Source organism: Syngnathus leptorhynchus, chromosome 15 (assembly GCF_054491065.1).
Source record: "Syngnathus leptorhynchus isolate UIUO chromosome 15, UIUO_Slep, whole genome shotgun sequence".
Taxonomy (NCBI): domain Eukaryota; kingdom Metazoa; phylum Chordata; class Actinopteri; order Syngnathiformes; family Syngnathidae; genus Syngnathus; species Syngnathus leptorhynchus.
Window position 1 is genome coordinate 3,140,168 of NC_141209.1, and position 13,852 is coordinate 3,154,019.

Sequence of the window (13,852 nt, forward strand, 5' to 3'; positions counted from 1 at the left end):
CAATCAAATATCATTTTGACATCCATTTTTGTCTTATTATTGTCATATTTGGTTTGGTCAGTGTTGTTTTCTTATATTTTTCCATGTCTTGTTAGTTAAGTGTTCCCTCCCCTGTTCTTGTTAGCGTCGTCCAATCAGCTCGCTCAAGCACTTGTATCCTTGCTTCCTTGCTTCCTTCCTTCCTTCCGCTTGGCTCCTCAATCCCACGAAGCTGACCGAAAGCTTCAATCAAGACTTTGCTTCCACATGACGACACATTTGCGTGACTCTTTTATTGAATGTCAAATCCAAGCGCAATGAGCAGACACAATGGTGCTGTTGTTCTATTATTATCCTCCTCAATGGGGGATCAAACTTGTATTTACAAAAAGTCTACACACCCCGCTTCAAATGCCAGGTCTGTATCCATCCATTTTTGATTAAGTTGTACCTTTATTTAAAAAAATATATATATCAAAATATATTTTTTTTAACATAGCATTTGAAGAGGGGTGTGTAGACTTTTTATATTTACTCTTTCTTTCTCCCTGTTCTCTATTTGAAATCTCTGACATGCAGATTTCAGGTAGTATTGCACAAGTTGAACCTAACAAAAAAAATTTCATTACATTCTAAATATATTCATCTCAGCAGAAATATGGCAAAGCATTGGCAGTAGTGTTTGTTTGGAACAAAACAATACAACCCTGAGCACCATTCACTCACACAAGACGTGTCCCACTTATTATGATTACAAAAAAAAAAAGGATTTATATTTAGGATGATCCTCTCAGGCTTCGTCAATTGTCACAAAACGTGACAAACAACATCTGTTGCCGTCTGGCTGCTGACAAATGAGGCACCCCTCTGTCAAGACAGCATTGTTTTCAATTTCTTCCTGAAATATGTAAATCTCCCAATCCCCATTTTGTGCTTTTTACAATCAGTTGTTATTGTTCTGTCAACCAAAAAAAACGAGCACAAAATGGCGCACTGTGAGCCGACGTTAACATTGGCGTGCGTGCTGATTAAATAATCAGACTTTTAAAGGAGTCTTTTGTCCATCAGGATGTTTTGGGAGCTCTCATATATGTGGCATGCTCATAAGTGGCGTGCAAAGGGGGGGGGACCGACAGGGCGGTAACCCTCCTCAACCAATTGTCAAAAGAAAAGTAAATTAAAATGAAAGGGAATAATAAAAAGAATATAAAATAACTACTTAAATTACTGATCAAATAAAATAACAAAAAATAATGTAAAACAAAGAAAAAATAACTTTATAATAAATCAACAATTAAAAAAAAAAAGAAAAAAAATTCAAATAAAATGAAAAAAAATAAAAGTAAAGGAATGACATTGGCTGCACATATTTGGTAAGAGAGCTCAACCAAATGTGACCAAAATGGCTGCGTCCACAATCCCCCCGCTCCAGTCAGTCGAGTCGGGCTCTAAAATGGCGGCCGGCCGTCAGCTGCTCCGCCTCAAACCTGCAGCGGCGAGAACGCGTAGAACGGAAACTGGGCTTCGTCCTCGTCCACGAAGAAACACTGGAAGTAGGGCAGCTCGTCTGTGGGCGGAGTCAGGTGATGTCACAACACCTCATGATGTCACATCCTGTCACCTTTCCCAATTTATACTCACCTTCCGGGACAAAGTCATCAGAATCTGCTGAGGAAAATAACAATGTTAAAAACACTTTAAATGACTCCATTCAACTTTTTTTTTTTTTACCTTTCGGTTCCTCCTCCTTTGAGGATTTATCTGCAACAAAATCAACAAGTTAGTAAATAATACGAAATGATGACGTGCCCTAAAAGGACTCAACCTACTTTTCTCTTGTATCTCTTTAAGAACTCTGTCTTCTATGAATAGAAGTAGAGAATTATTAATAATAAAATCAAAATGATACACTGCATGTATTTAATCGCTTGGTACCTTTCGGCAGGTGGTCTTTCGCTGCCTTTTTCTCCACGACTTTTTCTAAACACGAGATGTTATTCATCAATAACAACTTTGGCACTGAAAATTACAGCCGCCCTCAAACGCAGCACGGTACCTTTTGTCACTGTTGTGGGCTTTTGATTTTCTTTGGCAGTCTTGTGCTCCGCTGTTCAAAAAAAAAAAAAAAGTTAATAAAACGACATAAACACTGTCAGAGAGGTCTAATAAAAAAAATACCTTTTGTCTTTAGAAGTGATGTTGTCTTTCTCTTTTTTGCTTCAGGCTTCTCGACCGAGGTAGACACTTAAAAATCAATCAATGACTTATTATTAGTTATTTATGAAAGATCCTAACGTTGGAATGCTATTACGTGAGTTAGCCTAGCATCACAAAATGATCCTGTACATCCTCCACACAATTTCAAGTGCACCTTTCTTTAGTGGAGCTGCTTTTATTTTCTCTCTGGCTAGAGTCGCATTTTTAGGAGCAATCCCCGCTTCTGCAAACAGCAAAAATAAAATTGCACACTTTTTAAAAGTTATTATTATTATAATTAGTGAAACACTTACCTTTGATGCCTACGCTGGGTTTTGTCTGAATTTGAATATCTTTAAATAAAAACAGAAAAAAATCATGAATTTTGTAGAATATCGAAACAACCACTGACCATCTTTAATAATATTAGTCTGTCAGTGCTAACTTTGTTAGCCTGTCTTAGGTGTTTTGCACTGCACGTTAGCATTAAGCTAAGAATGTTTTGTAAGTGGTGCCACCGCTTTGGATATGCGTACGTGGTTTTGCGGGTGTCTCCTGAATTTTCTTTACCGGCCTTGTGATAACTGAAAGAAATGAAATATTAATATCAATTCAGTCGATTTATAAATAGAAAGAAGGAAATGACCTTTCTTCATTGGCACGATTTTAACTCGCTCCTTCAACACCGAAGTGATGTTTTTTGCAGGACCTTCTTTTTCTGGCAACACATTAAAACAATATGAGTGCAGATGCTAATGTGGTTAGCTTCTGCTAACATGATAATAAAATGGAAATCACTTTCTACCTTTTTTGGTGGGTTCTGGTTTGGCTTTCACCTTGGGAACTTCTAGAATTGGAAAAAAAAAAAAATCATGAATTATTTGTAAACATTTTGTCGAGAGTTTTGACATACCTTTGTCTTTTGTCACGTTGATGTGTTCTTTTTTGAGGACTGGCGCTATTTGCTTTTTGGTGACTCTCAGGAACCTGAAAGGTTTCTTGGAAACATCTGCTGAAAAAAAAACAAAGACAAAAGTCAAAATCATATTGGCGCTTTTGGTTTGACCAAATTTACCTTTCGGGGCGGCTTTTTCTTTCGGAGTCTTCTTGACTTCTTTGTCCACTTTGGAAGTGTCAATTGTATCTTCTTTGGTGGTCACCTTGACAACTTTTGAGAGCTTCTCCGGTTGTTTTTCAGACGGTTTCAAAATGTCTTTGGAGGATTCCTTCGGTTTTTGCTTGGAGGGCTTCTCAGGTTCCCTGGAAATGACATCTTCAGGTTTTTCCTCCTTGGAAGGTTTCTTTTCCTTCAATGACTTCCTTCCTTCTGCTTCATCTGCCATCTTGATTTGTTTTTCTTTCCTGGCAGGTTTCTTCTCTTCAACTTCTACTTTGATGTGTGTCTTTAATTCTTCAAGAGGTTCTTTGGGTGGAAACTTTTCAGATGGTTTACGCTCCTCTGGGGCTTCCTGAGGTGTTGATTTGGGTTCCTTCTCCATTGGGGTTGGTTTCTGAGGCCTGGTCTGTCTTCTGATCAATTTTTTGACTTCCATCTGCTCTCCTAAAGATCTCCCGGTTTCTACTTTGTCCTCTTCTTTGGGAGGTTTCTTCTCCTCCTTCATCTCAGAAGGTTTACTTTCATCTTCTTGAGAAGGTTTCTGAGGCCTGGTCTGTCTTCTGATCACTTTTTTGACTTCCATCTGCTCTCCTAAGGATCTCCCGGTCACTATTTTGTCCTCTTCTTTGGGAGGTTTCTTCTCCTCTTTCATCTCAGAAGGTTTACTTTCTTCTTCTTGAGAAGGTTTCTGGATGTCTTTGTCTTCTCTTGGTTTCAGAATCTTTCTTTCCTTTCTGAGGGGTGTCGTGACGTCTTTGTCTTCTGCCACAGATTCCCTTTCTTTCTTCTGAGGGAGCTCCAACACTTCCTTGGGAGGTTTCTTTTTCTCTTTCTCCTCAGCGGGTTTAGGCTCCTCATGGACCTTCTGGGATGGTTTCATGAGGTCTTTCTGGAGTCTGGTTGGTTTCAGGTGCGCTGTCTTTTTCCTTAGAGATCTTTTGACGTCTTTCTCCTCTTCAAGTTCTTCATGTGGTTTCTTCTCCTCTGTCTTGGAATCTTGTGCTTCTTGTTTCTGGAGATCCTCTTTAAGATGTTTCCTGGCTTCCTTTTCCTCTTCAGGAGGCTTTTTGACCTCAGTTTCATTTTTTAGTTCTCTGTGTGTCTTTTTGAGAACTTCTTTGGAAGTTCTCCTGAAGAACAGCACTTTTTCAGGAGGTGTTTTGACTTCTTTCTCATCTTTGGTAGCTTTCTTTTCTTCTGTGACTTCTTTGTGGATTTTGAAAAATCTTTTTAAAGACGTCCTCTTGTCTTTGACTTCGGAACCACCTTCAAGTGGTTTCTTGGAGTCTTGAAGGATCACAGAAGACACATTTGCTTCTTTGATGGGTTTCTCAACATCTTTAGGATGTTCCTTTTTGAGAGCTTTGTCGACTTCTTCCCGAGGACGTTTTTTGTCTTCTTTGCCTTCCTTTGGTGGTTTCTCTTGCACTTCTTTGAGTAATGCACTGATGGTTCTTAGTTTTCTGGGAAGCTTCTCGCTGGTTGGTTTTTTAGCTTCTTCAAGCTTTTGTTCTTTGGGAGGTTTGCTAACGACGACCTTGTCCTCTTTGACTTTCAACTCATCCTTAGTCACTTCTTTGACCGACTTCTCTTCTTTCTTTGGTTTCCTGACTTCCTTCTTGTGGCTTGGAAGGTCTTTGAGTTCCTTTGGAGGTTTCTTGTCTTCCTTGGAAGGTTCTTTGACTTCTTTCAGAGGTTTCTTGGCTTCCTTGGAAGGTTGTTTGACCTCCTTGTCTTGTTTCTGCGGCTTCCTGACTTCCTTAGAAGTTACTTTGACCTCTGTGTCTTCTTTCTTGACTTCTTTCTCTTTTCTAGAAGGTTCTTTGTCATCTTTTTCATCTTTAAGATGTGTCTTGACTTCTTCAGAAGGTTCTTTGGCCTCCTTCTTTTCTTTGAGAGGCTTCTTGACTGCCTTCTCCTTTCTTGAAGGTTCTTTGACTTCCTTTAGAGGTTTCTTGGCTTCTTTCTCAACTTCTTTTGGAGATTTCTTGAGTTCCTCCAAAATTTCTTTGCCTTCTTTGTCTTCTTTAAGATGTTTCTTGTCTTCTTCAGCTTTTTCTTTGACCTCTTTCTCTTCTTTGAGAGGCTTCTTGACTCCCTTCTTTTTTCTCGAATGTTCTTTGACATCCTTTAGAGGTTTCTTGGCTTCTTTGGAAGGTTCCTCAACTTCTTTTGGAGGTTTCATGAGTTCCTTCAAAGTTTCTTTGCCATGCTTCTCTTCTTTCTGGAGTTTCTTGACTTCTTTTTCTTTTCTAGGGAATATTTTGGCTCCCGCCTCCTCCTTTGGAGCTTTCTTGGCTTCCTTCGATGGTTCTTTGATGTCTTTCTCTTCTTTCTGTGGTTTCTTGGCTAGCTCCATAGTTTTTTTGATCGCCTCTTCTTTTTGAGGTTTTTTATCTTCCTTCGACGTTTCCTCAACTTTCTCGACTTTGTGAGGTTTCTTTACCTCCTTCTCTTTGGCTTCTTTGAGAGGTTCCTTGACTTCTTCAGAAAGTTTCTTTACTTCTTTCAGAGTTTTTTTCACTTCCGTTTCTTTTCCAAAAGGTTCTTTAACTTCTTTTGGAGGTTTTGTGGCTTTCTTAGAAGGTTCTTTGTCTTCTTTTGGATGCTTTTTGACTTCCTTCTCTTTTCTAGAAGGCCTTTTGACTTCTTTGAGAGTTTTGGGCATCACCCTCTTGTGTAACGCCTCATCTTTTATTTCTTCTTTTATCTTCTCAGTCAGAGTCTCCTCCTTTTTCTCCTCTTTAGCAGGTTTCCTCACATCTTCTTTCTCTTTCACGGCTCTTTTTGGCATTGTGATTTTGGAGAACCTGACTATAAAGGGCTTCTTTGCATCTGTTGTGTTTTCTGGAGTCTTTGCTTCTACTCGCAGCTCCTTCAGTGGTTCTTCTAAAAGCGAGAGAAATAAATTATTAAGTACGGGGAATTGAAAAATAAAAAAATGAAATATTACAAATATGTTAATATTATAAAATATTATAAATGTAATAGTTAAATATTATAAAATATATGTAATTTCCAGATTGGTTAAGAACGTTTAACTTACCTTTTTTTGTCTTTTTCTTAAGGAGTTTTGTGATGGTTTTGAGCTTCTCTGCTGGTTTTTCCTCGCTGGTTTTGTTGGTGAGCGATTCCTCATGTTTGACGTGTGTCTTCTTCTCTTTCTTTTCTTTTAAAAGATCTGCATATAGTAATAAATATTGGAATAAAAAATAGAACATTTGTGTTGGGATGGGATAGAAAACTGGGAGATTGACAAAGGCCATCACAATATTACCTTTAACTTGAACTGCTGGTGTCTGCTGTTTTTTGGTTTCATGTTTGACAACTGAAATATAGAAAATAATCACTAAGCCACACGCACACACAGATTAAATTTTGATGATGTGAGCAGTATTTATTTATTTATTTATTTATTTATTTAATTTTTCGCTGCCGGTCCCAAAACCTGGATTTTCAACAAAAATAAATAAATAAATTGGGTGGGTGGGTTGCATCCAATGTAAAAGTGTGCCAAAGCAGTCATGCAATAACTCGCTAACGGGAGAAACCAAAAGTCACAATAACGACAAAATATGTGATTGACAGTCACCATTTTTGACCACACAGGAAAGTTTTCATGAGTGAACATGAAAAGAATGTGCAAGATGGAATGAAAAATGACTTTTTTTTTTTTTATTCGAGTACCTGTGATGGGATATTTCATGTGTGCAGGAACAGGAACTTGGTCGTCCTCGCCATGATGAAGGTCGTGCTCTTCATCATCCTCACTCTCAAAAGGTTTGTCCTCCTCCAAAGTTGCTGTCTCCTTCTCTTCATCCTCCTCATCCTCATCTGTGATGGTTGTCTCCTCCTCCTGATCCACAACTGTTGTCATCTCACCCTCATCCCCATCTAATGTGGTTTCTTCCTCCTCCTCATCTTCTGGCGTGGCCTTCTCTTTAGTCACGTCTTCCTCCTCATTATCATCAAATGTCCTCGTCTCATCTTCGCCAGCATCTTCTTCCTCCTCCTCCTCCTCATCTACTGTTATTTCGTCATCATGAACTATATCTATTACTGTTGTCTCCTCATCTAACAATAAAGTTTCCTCCTCCTGGTCATCGTGTTCATCTTGGGTTAGAATCTCCTCCTCTTCCTCTGTTAATGTTTTGTCTTCTTCGTCATCTTTTTCCTCCTCATAATCATCTTCAGTTAATTTGTTATCTTCATCTACTGTTGATATCTCCTCCTCTTTGGTCTCCTCCTGCATCTCCTCCTCTTCCTCCTCCCCCAATGTTGTGGTTTTCTCCTTTTCCTCGTCATGATCATCTACGGCTGTGTTCTCTTCTTCATCAGCTAAGGTTGTTTTCTTAACGTCTTCATCTTCCTCCTTGTCAACTTCAACAGTTTCCTCCTCATCATCAGCTACTGTTGTCTCATCTAATGTTGATGTTTCCTCCTGCTCCTCGTGATCATCTTTGGTTAGAATCTCCTCCTCTTCATCAGCTGTTGTTTTCTCTTCATCATCGTCCTCCTCCTCGTCTGAATCGTCTTTGTTGTCATCTTCTTCAACTTTATCGATTGTTGATATCTCCTCCTCCTCTTTGGTCTCCACATCTTCATCATCATCAGCACTGAGAAGAGCTTCCTCCTCTTTGTCAAATATTTTCTCATCATCTTTGCTCACATCATCATCAGTTGTTTTCTCCTCCTCATCATCCAAAATTGCTGCCATCTCCTCTTTTGTTTCCTCCTGTTCCTCATCATCTTCATCCTCATCGTCAACTGAAGTTGTTAATTCCTCCTCTTCATCATCCATGTTTGGTGTCTCCTTCTCCTGATCTCTTGTTATGTCATCGCTCTTTTCTTTCTCATCATCTCCAGTTTTTGCTTCCTCCTCATCTTCAACTGCGGCAGTCAACTCTTCATCTTCTCCAATCTGCTCTCCAGTTTGAGTCTCTTCATCCTCTTTTGCATCATCCTTAGCATCCTCATTATCTTCCTCCTCATCATCTAAAGGAACCTCCTCCTCACTGAACGCAACTCCTGCAGCTTCAATCTTCTCCACTTTCAACCCACCTTCCTCGTCATTCACCTCCTCTCCTTGTCCGTCCTCTTCATTTGCTGCTTCCTCCTCCCCCTCCCCTCGGGATGCTTTTTTGTCTTCTCGCAGGTCTTCATCCGAGCGCATCATCACCGTCACCTCTGCAACTGCACCACCAGCTCGTCACGTCACAAACACAGTCCACAAATTGACGGACGGGATGAGGTGGAATGACACAGGCGGCCATGTTTTATTCCACACATCAACGTGCTTACATTAGTGTCACATGGTTGAGACAATATGACCCAATCCCGTTTGTACAAAAGAACAACATCAAGTCAAGAGGCAAGCTGTCGTACAAAATAGATGCAGTAAAAGTACACAAGATATCGTAAAAACAAACATGACATTGTAAGAAACATAAAATCACACGTCTGGTCCACATTTCACAGAGGGGTGTGTTCACTTTTGAAACATCACCCAAAACTACTTTTGTTATGTTTGGTGTACACACATAAGCACAAACATATAACAGGACACTTTTATATGTGTTAAAGGCGAGTCAATCAATAATTTTTTTTTTTTTGCATGCTTAAAATTTAGTGAAACCTTCAAAGTTTATTTTTTTTGGTGTTCTACTTTCATGGTTTCACAGCATAAACAATGCTTTTTGTATTTGTCTGAAAAATATGGTCTTACCTTTTGCAAACGGTGGCAAAAATTCACCTGCATTTTTTAAAGATATGTTATGAAATCATAATTTCATAACACACGTAATTACACGACAAGCGAGAGTCTCACCTTTGCGTCTCACCATCGGCAGCTCGGCGTGAGGTGCTACGCTTTCATCTAAATCGAGAAAATTCCTTCATTGATTATGATTTGACATTTTATATTTAGAGAAGGGTTGTAATAAACAAAAAACCTTTTTCAGGGATGATGTCCTTAGGCGGAATAGAGACTGGTTGAGCTAAAAATCAAAATAAATGTCAATTTCCGTACAGGTAGTGGTCATTATATTAGGTACACCTGCACAGTAAATATGAATATTTAAAAACACACCTTGCTCGCCCACAATCATGGCCGACATGTAGGCCACAAATAAATCCTTCTTGCTGGTCAGCTGCAACATGGCATCTTCAACTGTTTTCGCAGGGTCAAAGGTCACGTCGGGGAGGACCCCGGTGATGGCGTCGGCAAGCATTTGGTACTGCTCCACCACGATTTCGGCGGTCCTGTTCAGGGCGGCCGAGGGGCTGAAGTAGACGGCTTCCTGGATATCTACAAATCAGAGGTAATTAGTGACGGGGGGGGGGTCAAATTCTGATTTTTAGATTATTATGTTGTAGTTTGTATAAAGTGGTGCTTCCTGGCATTTGCGCCCCCTTGTGGACACTCCTTCTGCCTGATCATAAAATTATGCACCAAACATTTTATGTCAGGATTGATGATTCTACACGGAACCTGATGATCCAGAACAGTCTCAAGTCGTGACATTTCTATCCCTTAACCTTAAACAAACAATCTTACCGTTGACGATATCAACCACGCCGTCCTTGGTGACGGACATCACTTCCTGCAGGCCGTCTGCCATTTTATGGACAGTGTCGTTTGTAACCCTGACGAGGTTCCTGCCAAACGCTACGGGGTCCAAAAAGCTGAGGTCCACGCTTCCTGAAAGTGGAAAAATAACAACAATAACAAACTTCCATGAATTCCAGAGCCATATAAATACCCTTGACTAGATCCAGAACAGAGTCCAGGATGCCACAGAAGAACTGCTGAATGGAGCCCAGCAGCCCGCAAACAAAGTCATTGGTGGAGGAGAACATTCCTCGACACCACGGAACCGGATCCATGAAGCTCAAGTCCATTGTACCCGAACACAACGCTGCGGAGTCACCAAATGTCGAGAGTTGAACGAGACATCCCAAATTCAGAATCAGCAAACAGTTGTCTAACCTTGACTGATATGTGTTATAGAAGATAACACCACATCCACAGCAGCACACAACGTGTCCCTGAGGGACGCCGCTAACCCGCTCACAAAGTCATTGGTGGAATGGAAAAGTCTTCTGCTAATCACCACCGGATCCACGTAACTCAGGTAGAAGACATCTGCATTTGGGAGGACAATCGCACACGTCAAGTGTTGCACATTCAGGAAGACGGTGTCCGGTTCCACACCTTCCTCGTCGGAGAAATATTGCACAAATTTGTCTTTGGCTTGGGCTATTTCGTCCATTGCGTACGTGGCCGCAGACATGGGGTCACTTAAGTCGGGTGTACATTCTGGGAAGGAGATGAAATGTCACAAGCCAGCCTAGCAGGTGATGGATGCTGTTAATGCTAACGCTAAGCTATGAGGTCACCTTGGAACTTGTTGACGAGATGGGATACTTCATCCGCGGCCTCATACGCAGCTTGGAGCGGGTCGGAAATGATGTGCTGGATGTCTGCACATTGCAACCGAGCATAATTTTGAAAAACATGCAAAAATGATGATTAATATTCCGTTAGCTCTGACAGATGATTGACAAGCTACCTGGTACTGCTTTGTACTCCACAAAGTCAAACATGACCACGCCCACCGTCAACCAGCATAAGAGAGCGGCCAGAGCAATGAGCAGCTCCACAGACACACGAAGCTTGTTCAGCACCATCATAGCTTTGGACTTGATCGAGCCACATGCTTCTGCTGCTGGGGGCCCACTGGCGCCATTGACCCCTTCATGTGGGGGGGAAAAAAAAAACAGTAATAGTTTGTTCCACAAAATATACTGTAGCTTCATAGATATAAAATAAAACAGCAAAATAATTAGATTATACAATAATTTGATGTGTTTAAAATTGGAAAGTTTGGGAGAAAAACGTTGCAATACTCATACAAACCACTAGACGTCGCTGTTTCCATTAATGTAACGTACAGCAGTTATAAACTCACAGTTCCCTGAGGCAAGAAAGTTCATGATCCACTGATTTATTCAACGCTTACCTGTCCTATATTAAAAATGATTAAAGAATTATAAATAATACAGATTCGAGCCCATGCGTCATAGGGCTGCTTAGCCTTTTGCTAATGTTCACGATATGTGATAGCTTGTATTTATAGCAACAACATTTGAAACTTTCTGTCACTGTTGTGTGCATGACAAGACACTTTTTAAAAACATTTCATGTGCTTGTAATACTATTTTACTACATAATGTTCCTGCCATTAATATAATATTATTACTTTCCACCCATTTAAAAAGTGAGTCAATTTAAGAGCCCATTTAATATATTTTAAATCGCAGTTTTGTAAGAGTTCTGCAGACTGGACCTCACATACAAGTCATGTCAATCAATCCTACCGTCAGCCATATTGATCACTTTCTCTTGTTACAATCCTTTTGAAATCAAGTCCGGTCCAGTCAATTATTCCATAACTGATCACTTCTTTGTAGGCAAGAAAAAGGAAAAAGATGACTAAAAAGCATGAACAAGTGCACTTTATGGGTGCATGTGGAGCTGCCAGTGCGGAGGCATTGACCGAGGGGAAGGGACGGGGTGGGCCCGGTTGATTTTGAACACAGAACACAACACTAAGATGTAACTTTACCCCCTGATGGGTTATTCTTAGCCCGGCAGCTCTCACACACCTTTTTTGGAGGTCAACAGTGGGGGTGTAGGAGAGAGGTGTGAAGTGACTTGTCAGGAAAGTGCGCCCTCTAGCGGGACAAAACTATAGTCAAACAAACTGAGATGACAAAGCAAATCAAATGTTTTATTCCTGATTTTTCTTAAAAGTATAACAAGATTATAAATCATTTTGCAAAATTATTATCTGCCTAAATTGTCCTCCATGTAGAAATACAAGACGTCGTAGGATTTAAGGTGTGGCAGCCACAGGTGTGACGATGAGTGTGAGCTCCCCATGCACCGGAGGAGGAACAAATCTTTCCTCCCTCAGCAGTCCCAATAACAGGTCGTCCGTGTCCCGCGGCCAGCGGTAGACGCGAGTGTTCTGAAGCCAGCCCGGAACGTCTTTCTGCACCGTGACACGGCATGGACAAATATTAAGCAAGCTATGTCGTCATTCAAAATAATGTGGAAGAGAACCTGGCTAACCTGGGAGGCGTTGAGGAACAGCACAGGTATGAAGCGGAAGTTCAAGCTGCCCTGTTGGATAAATTCATGCTGCATCTTGAAAGAAAGAAAAAAAGTAAATAAATAAATACACGCCCCCGATCCTGAGTATGACCAAAAAAATAGCATTTGAACAGGGGTGTGTGGACTTTTTCTATCTCATGTCATACCATGGAGTAAATGTATTTAGTGTGCAGACCGTGGGTGTGCACTACACATCCTTCAATGTCGGCCTTGTAGCGCGGACTGATGGCCACAATGATGGGCGTGGATAGCTGCAGGAAACGTAAAAAATAAAAATAAAAAATGGCAATCATGTTTAATTTTTCAATAATTGATGATTGCAAAAGGTGACGAGATCGATTGTTAAAGAGTCAGCTGGGTGCGAGCAGATAGTCTGTCTCCCTCTGGTGGACAGTTGGGGAACTTTCAACTTACATCTTTCCTAATCGTGTCCTCCCAGGTTGTGACGTCCATGTTTGTAAGGGGCCCGTCAACGGCAGCTTGGAAGCCATGTTTGGACAGAAAGTCAACAAAGGCCATCATCTCACAAGATGAGTCCGAGGAGCAGGTAATGAAGATTTTTCCTGACCGCAAAATCAATCAAAATCAAAAAGTCTTTCATTCAATGCATCGATTATTTCTGTCTCAATCAGTCCCCCCTGGTTTAAGATAAACTAACGTAACATGGAGAGAGACATTCTATAGTTCTGGGAAGCGTATGCTGTTAGTGACACAATGAAAGATGTCGCGTGCCAAACCACAACACGACTCACTCGACTCATTTGGCGAGCTTCCTCGTCTCTGCGGCGCGTGCGAGGCCGCTGACGAAGTGGCGGAGGAGGACGCCGCCGTCGGTAAGGTCACGCCGCTGACCCTTGATATGAGCTCATCGGGCGGCACAGAGAAATGCGGCACGTTCACCGAGACGCTTGGCGACACCTGACGTTGTATCCTGACACAAAACGCAAATGTTGCAGAATGTGTGGAAAGAAACTACATTCAAATCTTGCTCAAACTTCTAAGCCCCCCTATCTACTCCAGATTTGTACTTCATGACAAGTCAGAACTGCAAAATGTACAGGCTAGTATCAAATTTGTCGCCATCTCGTTACCAGTTTTGGGAGGGTAGCGCTAGGCTTTGACATCGCTGACAAAAATGTTGGGTCACATCACCCTCATCTTCAGATTTGAGCGGCAAAGGAGGTTCAAGTTGCTCCTCTAACTCCTCCTGATAGTTTCCATCCTCCAATCTGACAATGAGAACATTTATCAGCACTAATAATCAGTTAATGACTCCCAAAAGTTGCTTACCTGTCTGAAGACATCCATGAAATACGCTCGACTTTGTTCGCCTCGTACATCACCGCAAACAGACTCCAGCGGAGCTCGCTCGCCATCCGCTG

The 13,852-nt window shown here is 41.1% G+C and overlaps 2 protein-coding genes across 3 annotated transcripts; both read right to left on the reverse strand.

Moving 5' to 3' along the window:
* Window positions 1–244: 244 nt before the first annotated feature.
* On the reverse strand, window positions 245–11,836 carry LOC147045139 (uncharacterized). Of its 2 annotated transcripts, none has more exons than XM_085932305.1 (28): window positions 11,672–11,836; window positions 10,864–11,046; window positions 10,691–10,774; window positions 10,506–10,610; window positions 10,281–10,436; window positions 10,054–10,209; window positions 9,849–9,992; window positions 9,381–9,599; window positions 9,244–9,288; window positions 9,120–9,167; window positions 9,018–9,044; window positions 6,980–8,485; window positions 6,570–6,620; window positions 6,339–6,473; window positions 3,251–6,181; window positions 3,089–3,184; window positions 2,981–3,022; window positions 2,822–2,893; window positions 2,712–2,759; window positions 2,490–2,528; window positions 2,351–2,419; window positions 2,158–2,223; window positions 2,036–2,086; window positions 1,915–1,959; window positions 1,809–1,841; window positions 1,711–1,740; window positions 1,621–1,644; window positions 245–1,546 (listed from the first exon to the last, which is right to left on the reverse strand). In XM_085932305.1, exons 1-28 carry the CDS (start codon window positions 11,679–11,681, stop codon window positions 1,461–1,463), a joined length of 6,501 nt encoding a protein of 2,166 aa, XP_085788431.1. In that variant the 5' UTR covers window positions 11,682–11,836; the 3' UTR covers window positions 245–1,460. The 2 variants fall into 2 exon arrangements, with proteins under 2 accessions (XP_085788431.1, XP_085788430.1); XM_085932304.1 differs by having other exon boundaries at window positions 3,089–3,187.
* Window positions 11,837–12,163: 327 nt separating this feature from the next.
* On the reverse strand, window positions 12,164–13,846 carry LOC147045140 (E3 ubiquitin ligase TRAF3IP2-like). Its single transcript, XM_085932543.1, has 7 exons — window positions 13,761–13,846; window positions 13,562–13,699; window positions 13,223–13,401; window positions 12,885–13,033; window positions 12,617–12,721; window positions 12,429–12,503; window positions 12,164–12,348 (listed from the first exon to the last, which is right to left on the reverse strand). The coding sequence occupies exons 1-7, from the start codon at window positions 13,844–13,846 to the stop codon at window positions 12,190–12,192; spliced, it is 891 nt and encodes a 296-aa protein (XP_085788669.1). The 3' UTR covers window positions 12,164–12,189.
* Window positions 13,847–13,852: the final 6 nt, after the last annotated feature.

Excerpts from the sequence above, each read along its gene's own strand:
- LOC147045139 (XM_085932304.1), bottom strand. Across the intron at positions 10,775-10,863 it reads GGAGTACAAAGCAGTACCAG|ACATCCAGCACATCATTTCC; the intron begins GTAGCTTGTCAA and ends TGCAATGTGCAG. Across the intron at positions 2,894-2,980 it reads ACCAGAACCCACCAAAAAAG|AAAAAGAAGGTCCTGCAAAA; the intron begins GTAGAAAGTGAT and ends ATGTGTTGCCAG.
- LOC147045140 (XM_085932543.1), bottom strand. The coding sequence starts at position 13,846 with ATGGCGAGCGAGCTCCGCTGGAGTCTGTTTGCGGTGATGTACGAGGCG. Across the intron at positions 13,700-13,760 it reads TCATGGATGTCTTCAGACAG|ATTGGAGGATGGAAACTATC; the intron begins GTAAGCAACTTT and ends TCTCATTGTCAG. Across the intron at positions 12,722-12,884 it reads AGGACACGATTAGGAAAGAT|CTATCCACGCCCATCATTGT; the intron begins GTAAGTTGAAAG and ends CGTTTCCTGCAG.